This window comes from Rattus norvegicus, chromosome 17 (assembly GCF_021556685.1).
Source record: "Rattus norvegicus strain SHRSP/BbbUtx chromosome 17, alternate assembly SHRSP_T2T, whole genome shotgun sequence".
In the NCBI taxonomy this organism is placed as follows: Eukaryota; Metazoa; Chordata; class Mammalia; order Rodentia; family Muridae; genus Rattus; species Rattus norvegicus.
In genome coordinates this window covers 1,223,212-1,236,881 of record NC_141550.1, presented here as the reverse complement: position 1 = coordinate 1,236,881, position 13,670 = coordinate 1,223,212, and the positions used below count along the sequence as shown (strand labels likewise).

General features: G+C 46.0%; 1 protein-coding gene across 6 annotated transcripts in view; it reads left to right on the top strand.

Annotated features, from left to right (window-relative positions):
- Nucleotides 1–13,670, top strand: part of Ercc6l2 (ERCC excision repair 6 like 2) — a 155,967-nt gene that overhangs the window by 87,869 nt on the left and 54,428 nt on the right. For 3 of the 6 annotated variants that reach the window (NM_001400699.1, XM_087590921.1, XM_087590923.1), the window contains 2 exons: nucleotides 419–600; nucleotides 4,267–6,066. In NM_001400699.1, coding sequence (NP_001387628.1) covers nucleotides 419–600; nucleotides 4,267–5,236 — 1,152 coding nt within the window. In that variant the 3' untranslated portion in view covers nucleotides 5,237–6,066. Of the gene's footprint in view, nucleotides 1–418; nucleotides 601–4,266; nucleotides 6,067–13,670 lie in introns of those variants that run through there. The other 3 variants (XR_015640861.1, XR_015640860.1, XM_087590922.1) reach the window with 1 other exon arrangement.

The window sequence follows — 13,670 nt, the reverse complement described above, 5'->3', positions numbered from 1 at the left end:
TAGGTCAGGAGACAAGTCTGGTGTTGGTTCTCTCCTGCCCTGTGGGATCCACTCATAGGGCCTCATGCAAGAATCTCTGCCTACTGGGCCGTCTTTCTACTCCTGTCGCACTGGCTGAGTCTGCACAGCTGCACCTGGCCTAGACTCAGCCTCATTCATTTAATCATTGATTATTATCCTTAGGGTAATAGGGATCAGCCTGTGTGTTTGTCAACTGTAATCCTGACAGTAGGCAATACCACATTTTTCTGTATTCTTCCTTTGACTGGCCTACACTACCATCCTCCAAAAGTTGCTTTAGTTGGATAATGTGACCTGCTTCACTGTAAAGTATCTGGGAAGTAAGTGTGACATTCTTTGTCTTATCAATCCAAAACGGCTTTGTTCAGGCTTAGATTGTACTTCCTTTTTTTTTCAGACATACAAAAGTAAGGTGAATGCAAATGCAGTGATACCTACAAAGAAAGACCAGCCACCAAGTGATGGGCACATTTCCTCTCCTCTGTATATATCCCACCCTGTAAGCCAGAAAAAGAAAGATGTCTACCGTACTAACCACACTACCTTCATCATTGGAGAAACACCAAGAGGAATCCGCAGGTATGTTTGTCTGTGGCTAGACCTCAGGCTAATTCTCAGAAGAAATACAGTTTCATAATAAAATGTATATTGTATAATCATATCTCGCATCCAAACTTCAGAAAACACGAACTTTTATAATTAAAAAATAAAAGCAAATCCTTTTGAAGCAGGATCTCACTGAGTAGTTCAGACTGGCCTGGACTTTGCTGGTATTATGAATCTACTGCCTTCACTCCTAAATTGTGAGATCACAGAGATGTAGGAATATGGGACAAGCATGGGATTGAAGCAGTCCCCAGGGGTCAGGTGAAGAAATGAGTGAGTCAGTGGGGTCTCCATACACAGCTATTAATGTTACCAAGAATGGTGTCAAGAGATGAACCAGGCACAGCCAGCCCGGTTCTCATGACCTCTGTGGACAGTGGAAACTACTTGCTCTTGCTCACAGTTGGTTCCTGAGCTGCCTGGAAAAGGAGTAACCCAAAGAGCTGGCATGAGGCAGCCCCTTATTCTGCCTGGCAGGCTTGCCTGGCAACAGCGGTTTCTGCAGGGAATGCTTTTTTATTGTTGTCAGTGATTCTTCTAGAAGACTAACTACATTTCCCCAGTCTTTAAAGAAACATGGGTCTGGTCCCTATAATGGTGTCTGTTCAAAAGGAAGCAGGTATAGCAGGGATTTCTTCTTGCTTCCTTCCATTGTTTTCTTACCCAACCCAGAGAGGAAATTTTTCATGCTAGAGAAAGATAAAGAGTAATATTAGAATTCCAGGACACTAATTAGAGTGCCTGGACACTCCACCCCTTCCTGCTGCCATCACAGTCAGTCAGTTGTGGCTGTTCCTTGTAGTAGTTGAGTGATAAACTTCTAGGGCTGTCAGCACATCTAGCCTCAGAAAGCAAGGCAGTGACATGGGGGTGTCAGGTACAGTTCAGATCCTTCCCATGCAGAAAAGCCTTTGAAATATTAGCCATCGTGACTTCTGATAGACATGCTATAGATTCCTAACTTGGTTTTTATTTTCCCTTGTCTTAAAGCTACTCTGATAAAAGTGGTTAGCTTATGTTTCTATTATTCATTGCATTTTCTTAAATTCTTAAAGAAAATCCTATTGAAGTTCCAGAATTAGGAAAATTAGTGGGAAGGCCAAAAATCATTCTGTAAGGGGCAACCATAGGCAATTCATTCAATGGCTCCTTGGGTTAAATAGCATGGCAGCATCACTCCTCCCAGGGGTGACCTGCCCCAGGGTCACAGGTGAGATGAGATTATGTGTTTTCTTAGCACAGCAGAGATAAAGTTACTTTGGCATCTGCTGAGAGATCACCAAGTCTTGGATAAATTAAATATATCACCTAATAGCCCACTGGTTACTAAATCTTTATAAATAAGTACAAATACTTACTGGGTCCTGGAAATGGATTTGGTGATGAGTAGTAGGCAGAACAGTAGCATCCTGTTGCTTTATTTGACATGAGAACAGAACCATTTAAGAACATGCTTGCATTCCAACAAGAACATTGGCAGTTTCCAGGATAGAAATTGAGGTGGGGGCGGGGGGTTATTCGTGGAATGAAATATATTGTTGTAGACTATTGATCAGCTGTAGAACATAGAACAAGACATGAGCTCCAGAAGCCATAGAACACCTCTCAGCCACAAAAGAATGTGGACACTCACCTTAGGCTGTCACTACAACCACAAGAGACTGTTACCTGACCTGGGAGGCAGAGCCAAATGAACAGGAAATCACAAAAGCTGTGGTTAGAATGCTCCTACATTTAAAAACCCTTGTTTTACCCTAAGAATGTTATATGAAGAGAAAATTCAGCCTTTAAAAAACTAACAATGCAGACCCATGATTGCTGGCCAGTTCTGCCTTTTCACCTGTTCTGGTGTGTTCTAGGTCCATGAGAACTAGTTCTTGAATGCTTCTTGCTCATCCTTACCTGACAGGTAGAGGTGACAACAGAGAACCTCTCCCTACCCTGCAAGTACTTAGGTATCCACTGTGAGTGCCAGGAGAGCTGAATTTACCCTTCATCATGAGATTCTACACTGACTGTATTGCTTTGACTCTCTTAGCCAGACGGAACTTCGTGAGGCCCGGGATCGGTCTGTCTTGCTATGGTGTAGTTTGTACAGTGGTGCTTGGACATAACAGGACTCTGAGGAAATTGGTAGACTGTGTAAAGGGAGTGGGGCCTTTAATACGTGCTGCAGTGCTGGTTTTGGTTTTATCTGAAGACAAATCTACAGATACTGAGCTCTTACGACTTAAAGCCCAAACACGGCATCAGCAAAAAATACACTCCCTCTTATTTATGGTGGGGTGGGGTAAGACAGGGTCTGATGGTGCCCAGACTGCCTCAATATACCATAGAGCTGAGGATGATTGAGAATCAATCCTTCTGCCTTCGCATTCAGAATGTTGGAATCATAAGCGTGTTGTTCTATCAAGCCTGGCTCAAAACTGAGACTGTAGAAGTAGCATCATGCTAGTTCTCTTTTCTCTCATCCTAGAGAGATGTGACTCTGGGGATCTCGTGCTCTTCCCATGACCGTACGTAGTCCTGTAGGTCCTTCTGCCAGTGCTCTCACACTGGACTTCAGTGTGTTTAGGGAATAGGTTCAATTCAGACTCCAAATCCTTCCCTGTGAAAAGCAGCAGTCTGTGGCTTAAGGAACGTAAATAATTTTCTACCTCCACTTTACCAAACCCACTTATGGGTGTGCATATTGAAGTGTCTGTTAGTGTCTTACTCAAGGATGCAATCCACTTCTTCAAATAACATCTTACTCTTTCTGCTTATTTGCTTCCTTTGGTTCTGAGACAGGGTCACCCTACATAACCCACCCTACCTCAACCTTTCCATCCTCTTGCCACTTGAGGACTAGGCTTGCTGTTGTGCACCACCATGCTTAGAAAGTAGTACCTGGCGTCCAGGATTAGCTGTCTGCACTAAAGGTGAACAGTGGGGAAAAAGAACCACACTTATAGAGGTTTTTTTTTTTGTTTGTTTTTGTTTTTGTTTTTTAAGCTCAACAAAACTTCATGAAATTCTATACTGTGAAAGGGAAGGGGAAATTTAATTTTTCTAGAATTTTCCATTTATCAAAGCCAATCTTTAACAATGTAATTCTATGGGACTTGAGTGCTATATAGATTCTCAAAAAAATAGATTGTATAAATGATGATTCTCACGTTAGCCATAAATTGGCTAACTAGAGGAGTAGCCTGCTGAGCTCTCATAATTCCCAGGAAATATATAATAGTATAAATCAGAGTTACCTAAAAAGCTGATGATTTAATGAGCTAAAAGATGGTTTCTGGTAGCATTGGGGAAGAGGCATGTTCTCCTAGTTAAGCTGATGTTCCAGAGGGATGAGGCGCATTGCTTTAACCTTTGTGTTTCCTGTCACTGCTAAGGAGCACATTATCATTCTTAACTCCATCACAGTGAGTGTGGGCACATGGACCACAAAGCCTGTGCCTGTGTAGACGCCAGAGGACAACTTTGTGGAGTTGACCGTCTTTCCACCATTACATAGGCTCCAGGGACTGAATGCAGCTTGTCACTTGTACCTTTTGAGCCATCTCAACAGCTTCCTGTTAAACTCTTTAAAAATAAAATGTAAATGTATTATTAAAAAATGACCACTGGCTTAATCTGACTTATCTTTAGAAAGCAGTTTGAAGAAATGGCCTCTTTCTACAAGCTCTCTGTAAAGGAGTTTGCTGAACAAGTTACTAGCGCCACATCTGAAGAGCAACAGAGAATGCTCAGGGACTTTTACAGTCTTCAGCACCCGGAGGTAAAGGAGTTCTTCATGGATTCTGCTTCAGAGTTGATGAAATCTGTCCATGAGAAAGAAGAGAGGGTGAGGAACAAATCTAAAGGAAAAGAATCTCTTTTAAAAGAAAGGCCCTCAAATGATAGTACTTTATCATGTAATGATTCCACCAACAAAATGTCTCAAGTTTACAACCAAAAAATATGTGAAGGAAAATCAGTCAGATTTCAGAATCATGGTTCCCATAAAGAAGACACATTTTCTAGTGGTGCAGAGATTAAGAAATCACCTGTCAACTTTACTCAGGAGATTTACAGTGAGAGAAACAACCACACACCCAAGGATAGCATGACACTCTTCTGTCCAGACAGCAAGTCTGAAGCCCTAGAGACAGAGCTAGAAGGTTCCTCAGGACATCAGTGGGACCTCACAGGAGCAGGCAGTTCAAGGAACAGACCATGTTTCAAGCTGAGAAACAAAAGAGTAGAAAACCCAGTGTCAGAAAGCACTCCTACAGAAGGCTTACTTGGTGACACCTCTATTCTTAACGACCTCTTTAAAAGCCATGGGGAAGGTCCCACACAGCTGCCAAAGAACGGTCCTTCAGGACCTGTGGCAAAAGCAAAGCAGAGACCAAAAGATTTCTGGGACATCTTGAATGAGCAGAATGATGACAGTCTCAGCAAACTCACTGACTTGGCAGTGATAGAAACACTGTGTACCAAAGCACCCCGCACCACAGCCTCCAAAAGGAAAGAGGAGCTGGAAGCTTCCCTTTGGAAAGCAAACGAGAAGTTTTTGTGGAAGACATTTAGCTCAGATGTTGATGATGAAAGCATAAGCAGTAGGGAGAGAGAGTAGGGCGTGGACGTGCCATTAGATTAGATACCAGTGAGCTGCTGGCCCTGGCTGTGTATGTTCGTGTGTGGGGCACGCAGAACAGTTGTCTGCAAACTTGTGTATTAACATTGCTTTAGCGTCATTTTATCAGCTTAGCATGTTATCATGGGTTGTCTTTTCCTAATATCTGTTTTAATCATCAGCACCCAGTTTATGCACTGCTGGGGGTCAAACCCAGGACTTCATGCATACCAGCAAGCACTCTGGACAACTGAGCTACATCTCCTGCCCCAGATTTGATCTTCCAAACAAATGCAATTGTATCATTATAACTTGTCATAATTTAACTATTATTAACTGGGAGTCTTCCGTCCTCTGTAAATCCAAGGCCTTACATGAGTAACTTGCTCTGTGCATGCCCATTCATTATGTGAAAGATAACAGAATTGAACCAGAGCAGCACACAGCCTTCCACTTTTAAACTCCAGAATGTCCCAAAGTCAAGTGGCAGCCACTGCACTCTCCTCATTGGCATTGAGAACTTACTGTTTTTCCTTCTTCCTTGGAATTATGTTCTATTGCTATAAAATTATTTTAGATAAAAGCTGTAATTAAGACTCAATAATTAGGACTCAATATATGGTATTTGTTAAAAATGCTGATTTTTATAACTACTCAGTGTTTGTGTGCTATGGTGTTAAAGAAATGGGATGATTTCTATCTTTGGCCAGGATAGCAATACCTGAACTTTTCACATTACTGTGATTTAGTAAATATAAATAAAGATATATAGCCTACCTTTGTATTTCTTAAGTAAATGTAAATGAATAAACATTTGATCTTAATTTAAACTTCTTTCATTGAATTTAATATATGTGGTTTACACACTCTGAAATGTGCTCAATTAGATTATTTAGTACCTTTTCTCAGCTTCTCTGGTCTGTGATAGGTACAGTGACAGGTATAGTCGTGTAGGTGACAGATATAGATAGGTAAAGGCAAGGAGGTCCTTCTGTAAAGTGTCTGAATAGCTCCTGGCATTGAGACTGACTGGCACTTGAAATGTCAGTCTGGTACCTGCCCACATTCAGCTGAGCTTGCAGGAAGGAACTGTCTACTCAGAAAACAGTAGGCTCTCCTGATCGAGCGCGCTCTCTCTCTCTCTCTCTCTCTCTCTCTCTCTCTCTGCCTCTCTCTCTCTCTCTCTCTCTCTCTGCCTCTCTCTCTCTCTCTGCCTCCCTCCCTCCCCCTCCCTTTCTCTCTTCTTCCTCCCTCTCATCATTCACTCCCTCCCCCACCTCCTCTCTCTCTCTCTCTCTCTCTCTCTCTCTCTCTCTCTCTCTCTCTCACATGTGTGCACACACACTGGAGTATTTTATTACTTCCTTTGTCCTGTTACTATAAGAACCTCTTGAGTCTGTGTTCCAGGGCCATGGTCACTCACACTTTGCTGCAGGAGCATATTGGAGAGGGGGAGCTGTGCTTGCACTGGCAGAAATCAGTGCCCCCTCCCCAACCCCTGTGAGGCACTGCCACTATGGAAACAAGAAGAAATGGGCTTCCAAGAGCTTTCCAGTCTTTGGAGGCCTCCAAGCCCACTCCACTCCCCAGGGAGCAGAGGGGCCTTATAGGAGGGGAGCAAGCTTAGTCAAACTAAGAACAGTTAACAGATTAACCTCTTGGGCATTTGGGGGTACACCCAGCTTGTGGGGTAAATCAAAACCAGCCCAGGGATAGGTTTGCCACTCAGTAGTCTGCTGACCTTCGAGGCTGGGCAAGGTGGAACTCCTGGGCTTTTCATTTTCCGCCTGCAACAAGATGGATCTCAGCCAACTGAGCTTGGCCGTACCCTGCAGACAAACTGCAGACACTGTGAGCCCCAAATGAGGATTTCTGTGTACTTCCGGTGGCTGGCAACGCCCGGAAAGGAACCACAAAGCCTGAGCTGGGGCCTAGTGCTCTCCCTGCCCCCCTGGCAGGACAGAGAATCTGCCCTAAAAGAGAAGAAAGGCTAATGGAATTATGCTCTGGCAGTAGCTACGGAAAACTCCTGAGCTCAAGCCAGTGGGGGGCGCGTTATCTGCCACCAGCCACAAGCCAGGCGGCTTCCCGCGTCCCTCACAGCGTGAAGCTGTGGGTGGTCCAGCTTTTGTTGTGCAGGAGCTCAAAGGGCCTAAGCCCTGAAGCAGGGATCCGGTGGAGTCCCTATAGCATCCTAACAGGAGGGTGGGGAGGGTCGCCTAGTGCCGGTGGTCGGTCGCCAAGCAGGTATATGGACAGTCAATAGGTCGGAGCAGGTGGGGACCCCCGCGGGGCACAGCTTGGCACAGTTGACTGGGCGAGTGGACCTCAGGCTTAGAATCCTGAATCCTGAATCCTGAATCCTGGAGGCGCGGGTTTCTGCTGTCTAAATCACTTTCAACTGATCCCCAACGCTCAGTCTTGGGAAGCTGCCAGGCGAAGGCGCCCCCCTTCCCGCAAGCACCTAGACAGAGATGCAGAGCAGAGCTAGGAAGGAAGTGGGAAACTGGCAGGGTGGAACTCCTGGCCGGTTCCAGGCGCAGTGTTAGCGAGGGCCCTGGGGACTTAGCCAGGCAAGCCTCGCAAACACACAGCAGGCTGGCCCAGGAGGAAATCCGACTTAGCACCTTGGCGAACTCCACCTAAGATTCCCCAGCCAGTTGCCCCGGGAAGCGGGCCCCCCACGTCCAGAAGCACTCCCCAAGCCGGTGCACGCCTTGCCCTTGCTCTTGTTGGACCTGCTGGCTGGGCCTTCAATCCTTGGCCACACACCCTCTAGGACAGGCCTTGCGGTTGCCTTCCCTGCCCTCCCACCTTCATGCTTCCCTCAAAGCCAGAGCCTTCTGCCAAGCCTCCATTCCCAACCTGTTATCACGTCCTGGAGAGAATGTCTCTGAAATATTTCCTGAATCCCACTGCCAAGAGCCTGAGTTTCTGTCCCTCCACCTCCCATCTGGATGCCTGCAGACTTCTCCCTGGGTTCCCAGGCTTCTGCCTCCTCCCTCTCTAATCCATTTTCCACACTGCATCCCCAAAGCCTGTTGAAACATAGGGACCTCCGCTGTAGTAAACCTCTCATTTCCTCTGTTAGGGAGGGTAAAGGGGATTGGGCTGGGGAATAACTGCATCAGTTCTCATTTATTGAGCATTTACTTTGCCATTTGTTTAACATTTCAAGTGCTTTTTACGTTTAGTCTGCCCTGGAGCTCTCCTGGGCAGGTGTTATCTGTTTTATTGAGGAAGAAACCACACAGCCCTCCCTACATTGGCAATAACTGCTCCAACTCTGTTTCTCTTCTACCTGAGAGTTTCCCAGAAGCACCACTGTCCTGAGTGGAAGGCCCTGCAGCAGTAGCTGTTCTTGGGAGCAGATGAACACCAGGGCTAGTTAGTAAGTAGGCCAGGCCATTAAGTCAGACTAGCACAGACCAACACAACCACCTCACCCCCATCCTTCCACCCCTACCCTCACCCCCCAAATTTGGCTTCTCAACACTGGAGTGTTCCTCCCTCCCCTGGTCATTACATTGTTCTTGACTAGCCCTATACAGGAGATACCCCAAGACAGACTGAGGCACTCTTCTGTCCCTCCTTCCAACACAAGCTATTTAGAACCCTCAAACACACCCCCAACCCCCATGCTTTTGCAACCTGCCTGCCAATCTCTGGCCTTGTCCTTTGCTTGTAAATGAGTCCTGGTTCCCATTGTTCTGGGAGGAGTGGGATTCCAGTCTTTAATTTGTGGCTGGGAAATCTGGAATCAACAGTGGGCCTTTTCCAGTCCCCCTCCCCCGCAAAAAAAATGCTATCACTGGGTTCCTAGCCCTACTTTTCCACCTAGGAGTTAACAAAGACTCTCTCTATACCTTGCTTGAGCCTCACTCTGCTCACTTTGCTCTCCCGTGGCCTGCAGCAGAGACTCAGGGATAGCAGTGAGTAGGAGACCTTGTCTTGGTAGCCAATGTGTGCCTCAGCTTCTGTGCACCTACCTAGTGCATGTAATATTTAGTGCTTGAGTTTGTATCTCCTGGCATATTGGCAGCTTTCCAATATAATTTTTAATTCCTTTTGTTGCATAGATCCATAATAGGACAAAGATTTGGTTTCTTTCAGGGGACAAGTCCTATCATCCTGTTGTTCCTCACCAGCTTCTGGTAGTTTTAAATTTTTATTTATTTACTTATTTTGAGAAGATCTCGGGCACCCTAGCTGGCCCCATCATCATTAGAGGACTGATGTCGTCATGCCTAGTTAATCAACAGGACCTCTTAGGCATGGGCCACATGATTATAAGCCTGTTTCCTAGCAACTGTATTTTCAGTGCCTTCTGTACTAAACCTCAGATATATACCAAAAAATATGGTGCTGTTTCAGAATGGAGCACTGAGCACCACCCCATTTCTGGCCCTGTTACCTTTTTCTACTTGCCTAACTTTTAGTCCCAAGAGGGGACTAGAAAGGCACTGGTGGGAACTAGCTGCCTTGGATCTAAGCAATACTGGGAGGAGAGGCAGGCCAGTAGTCTTGATGGGAAAAGAGAACTCAACTTTGAAAGCTACAAGGTTGCAGGATACCTGGTTACAGTTCTGTTCAGGGAAAGAGCCTACAGGGCTGTGTGCCTTGGAAAGAGAGAGTTGCTAAAAGGTCTGCGATCTAACAGGTCTATGGATTTTCCTGTCCGTTGATATTATATATCAGCATATGCCTGTGGCAAATGGTTTGACTCTCAGGCCCACTTAGTAGCTTGACCTTAGTCCCTTGGCTGATCTCTGGATGCCTCATATTCTGGGTCTGGGGAGGATGTCGTCATCATCGAGTCAGCAACTACTCCTCCTCCTCCCCCTCCCTCTCCCTCCTCCTCCCCCTCCCTCTCCCTCCTCCTCCTCCTCCTCTTCCTCCTCCTCCTCCCCCTCCCTCTCCCTCCTCCTCCTCCCCCTCCCTCTCCCTCCTCCTCCTCCCCCTTCCTTCTTCTTCCTCCTCCTCTTCCTCCTCCTCCTTCCCCTTCCCTCTTCCTCCTCCTCCTCCTCCTCCTCCTCCTCCTCCTCCTCCTCCTCCTCCTCCTCCTCCTCCAATCCTTAACTTCTGACCCAGTTAGTGACAGCAGAATCTGCTGGTATATTCATTCTTCTCCCCAAGGACTCATCTCAGGAAGCCAGTCAGTCCTTGGGCTTTCTCTGCTTAAGTATCTTTCAATCTGCCCCCTGTCTGTCTACGTTCTACCTCTATCACTGTCCGCTGCAGATCTTCCCTTTGTTAGGCTTCCTAGAGAAATCTATTCTTTTGGAGTTTTTCCTCCCCTTTAAAATTTTTTTTATCTATTCTTTGGTAATCTCACACATGAATATGATGTATTTAGGTCACAACTTCCGCCCCACCCCCGGACTCTTCCTATAGCTTCTTCTTCCCTACTGCAGTAGAAATCTATTATTTCTAAAATGTGTTGCAAATGTCACGAGTTAGTCACTGGTGTTACTACAGCTTGAGATGGGGCTTGATAGAGCAGAGAACATCAGGCCTGAGGTCTGCAGCACTCTCAAGCAGTGTTGCCCTATTTCCAAAGGCTGGCTTAATTTCTCTATACTAAAACATTTGAAGTCCTCTTTTGTAGCTACCTGGGTTAGATAGGGTCTGGTGAAGCATAGATTGGACCCTAACCCTGTGTAGTTGAAGATGGCCTTGAATTAATACCACACCCGATTTAGAACTTACTGGGCATGGAACCCAGGGCTTCATGCAAGCTATGCAAGTACCTTACCAACTGACCTAAACTCTTAGTCACCCTACTCTTTGGTTGATCATTAGAACTAACCTTGATATCAACAAGTAGCAGGGCTAGTTGGACACCCAACAATGATTCTTGTTCCTGGAGCAGAGGTGGACTGAGACAAGACTCAAAGCATGAGACTCTAGGAAAAGATACATTCCAAGGCAGGAGAGAGAGTATAGCAGCTCCTGGCTTTTATATCACACATCAGCTCATTTGCACAGCATGGGCCTCTCTGTGCACACTCTGTACACTCTGTGTAGAATATAGTCATACGTACAGACCTCATGCCGCGCATGTCTGACTAGCATCTTAAACGTCCTGCTAGGTATGTGTGCTTTAGTTTGGTGGCAGAGGCTGAGAGAATGCAAGGGGCTTCTGGCCTTCATCTCCGACAACTTTTATTTTTCCTTTCTGCAGTTACTGTGGAATAAGCCTTCTTTCTGATTTCGTTCTCCAGCCCACTCTCTCCCCTTAACTCCTTCTGTCTAACCTTTAAAGATCCATAGGAGGAGATATGGAGATAAAGTGTGGAACAGAGACTGAAGGAATGGCCATTCAGAGCCTGCCCCACCTGGGGATCCATCCCATATACAGACAGCCACCAAACCCAGACAATATTGATGAAGCTAAGAAGGGCATGCTGACAGGAGCCTGATATAGCTGTCTCCTGAGAGACTCAGCCAGAGCATGACAAATACAGAGGCGAATGCTAGCAGCAAACCATTGAACTGAGAATTGGGTCCCCATTAGAGGAGTTAGAGAAAGGTTTGAGGAGCTGAAGAGGCTTGCAACCCCATAAGAACAACAATACCAACCAACCAGAGCTCCCAGGGACTAAATCTCCATCCAAAGAGTACACATGGACAGTCCCATGGCTCCAGCTGCATATGTAGCAGAGGATAGCCTTGTTGGGCACCAATGGGAGGAGAAGCCCTTGGTCCTACCAAGGCTGAACCCCCACCAGTGTAGGGGAGTCAGGGTGGGGAGGCAGGAAGGGGTGGGTGGTTGGGGAGGGGAAGAAGGGGATGTGGGGATGGGATAGAGAAAGGGATAACACTTGAAATGTAAATTTAAAAAAATCCAGTTAAAAATAGATAAATAAATAAATAAAAGTGAAAATATCCCCCCAAAAAAAGATTTATTTATTTATTTGTATATGTATGAATGTTTGGCCACACGTCTGTGTGTCCTTGCAGAGACTAGGGGAAAGGGTCCAGTCCCCTTGAGCTAGAGTCACAGATGATTGTTAACTGTCATGTGTATGATAGAAGTGGAACCCAGGTCATCTTGCAAAAGCAGCCAGTTCTCTAGACGATTGAGTCATCTTTCCATCCCTACTCCTGCCTAACTTTTCTTTGTACCCACTGCCCCTGTTCTTCCCTTAAAACCATGATGCTCTCAACTTGAGATCAACTTTCAGCTTGCACCTCAAAGAGGGAGCACACAGGCACACAGTGTCTATTCGTCTGTACCTGGCTTATCTCACTTAGCATAGCTCCTCTCGGCCGATCCACATTGTCATGGGGTGTGTTTGAGGTGAGTGAGAGACACGTACTAATTGCCCAGATTTAATGGTTACAGAGCATCCCTTTTGTCCGTTCATTTGCACAGTTACAAGTCAGTTTTTAGACCAAGTGCAGCCCGTCTCACCTAACTCATGCTGCCCCTGAAGAAAATGTCAGTTGAGATTTTATTAGGATGATTTTATTCTTCAGTAAATATACAATTTTCCTACGTTGAGGTTTTGTTTGCATTGATATTTCTATCAGTAAAATTTGGTAGGAATAACATTTTTAAAAATATTACTACAGTTGTAGATATGAGAGGACAGCTTTCAGGAGTTCCTCTGAGAGGTGGCAGTCCTGTGGTTAAGAATCTATTGGGAAGGGCTGGAGAGGTGGCTCAGTGGTTAAGAGCACTGATTGCTCTTCTAGAGGTTCTGAGTTCAAATCCCAGCAACCACATGGTGGCTCACAAACATCTGTAATGGGATCTGATGCCCTCTTCTGGTGTGTCCTACAGCAACAGTGCACTCATATAACTAAAATAAATAAATCTTTTTTTTTTTAAAGGAATCTATTGGGAAAGCCTGGTTTGGTGGTAAAACACGTTTAATCCCAGCACTTGGGAGGCAGAAGTAGGCAGATCTCTGTGAGGTCAAGGCCAGCCTGATCTACGTAGCCAGTTCCTGGCAGCCAGAGCTACGTAGTGAGACCCTGTCCAAATAAAAGCAGTCTAGTAGAGAAGACAGGTTTCAGCAGAGGGGCCACATGGGAACACACCACAGCAAAGAAACTCAGGTACAGTACTCTGCAGTAAGTCACCATGGCCAAGGAGTAGCCACTGAAAGCAATTGGAAGTAAGTAAACCACAGGGTCTCCCTGGTCCTGGAACCTGGCACAGAACACAGCCCTCCAGGCAGTTTGTGCTGGTTTGCTGAAGCAGCTTAGGGAGTTCAAGAAACAAATGAGCGTCAGAAGTTACCTGTAGTGGGGGTGGCTCCAGGGGAAGTGGCAACAACTGTGTGGAGCAAGCTCCTCCCTTCCCTTCCACCTGCTCAGCCAACAGCTCCCAGGGCCCAGTTGGCAAAGTCTCTGCCCAGGAGCAAGTCTGGGTTGGGTGCCAACTGCACAGTATGGAGCACAAGGTGAAACCTCCATAACTGGC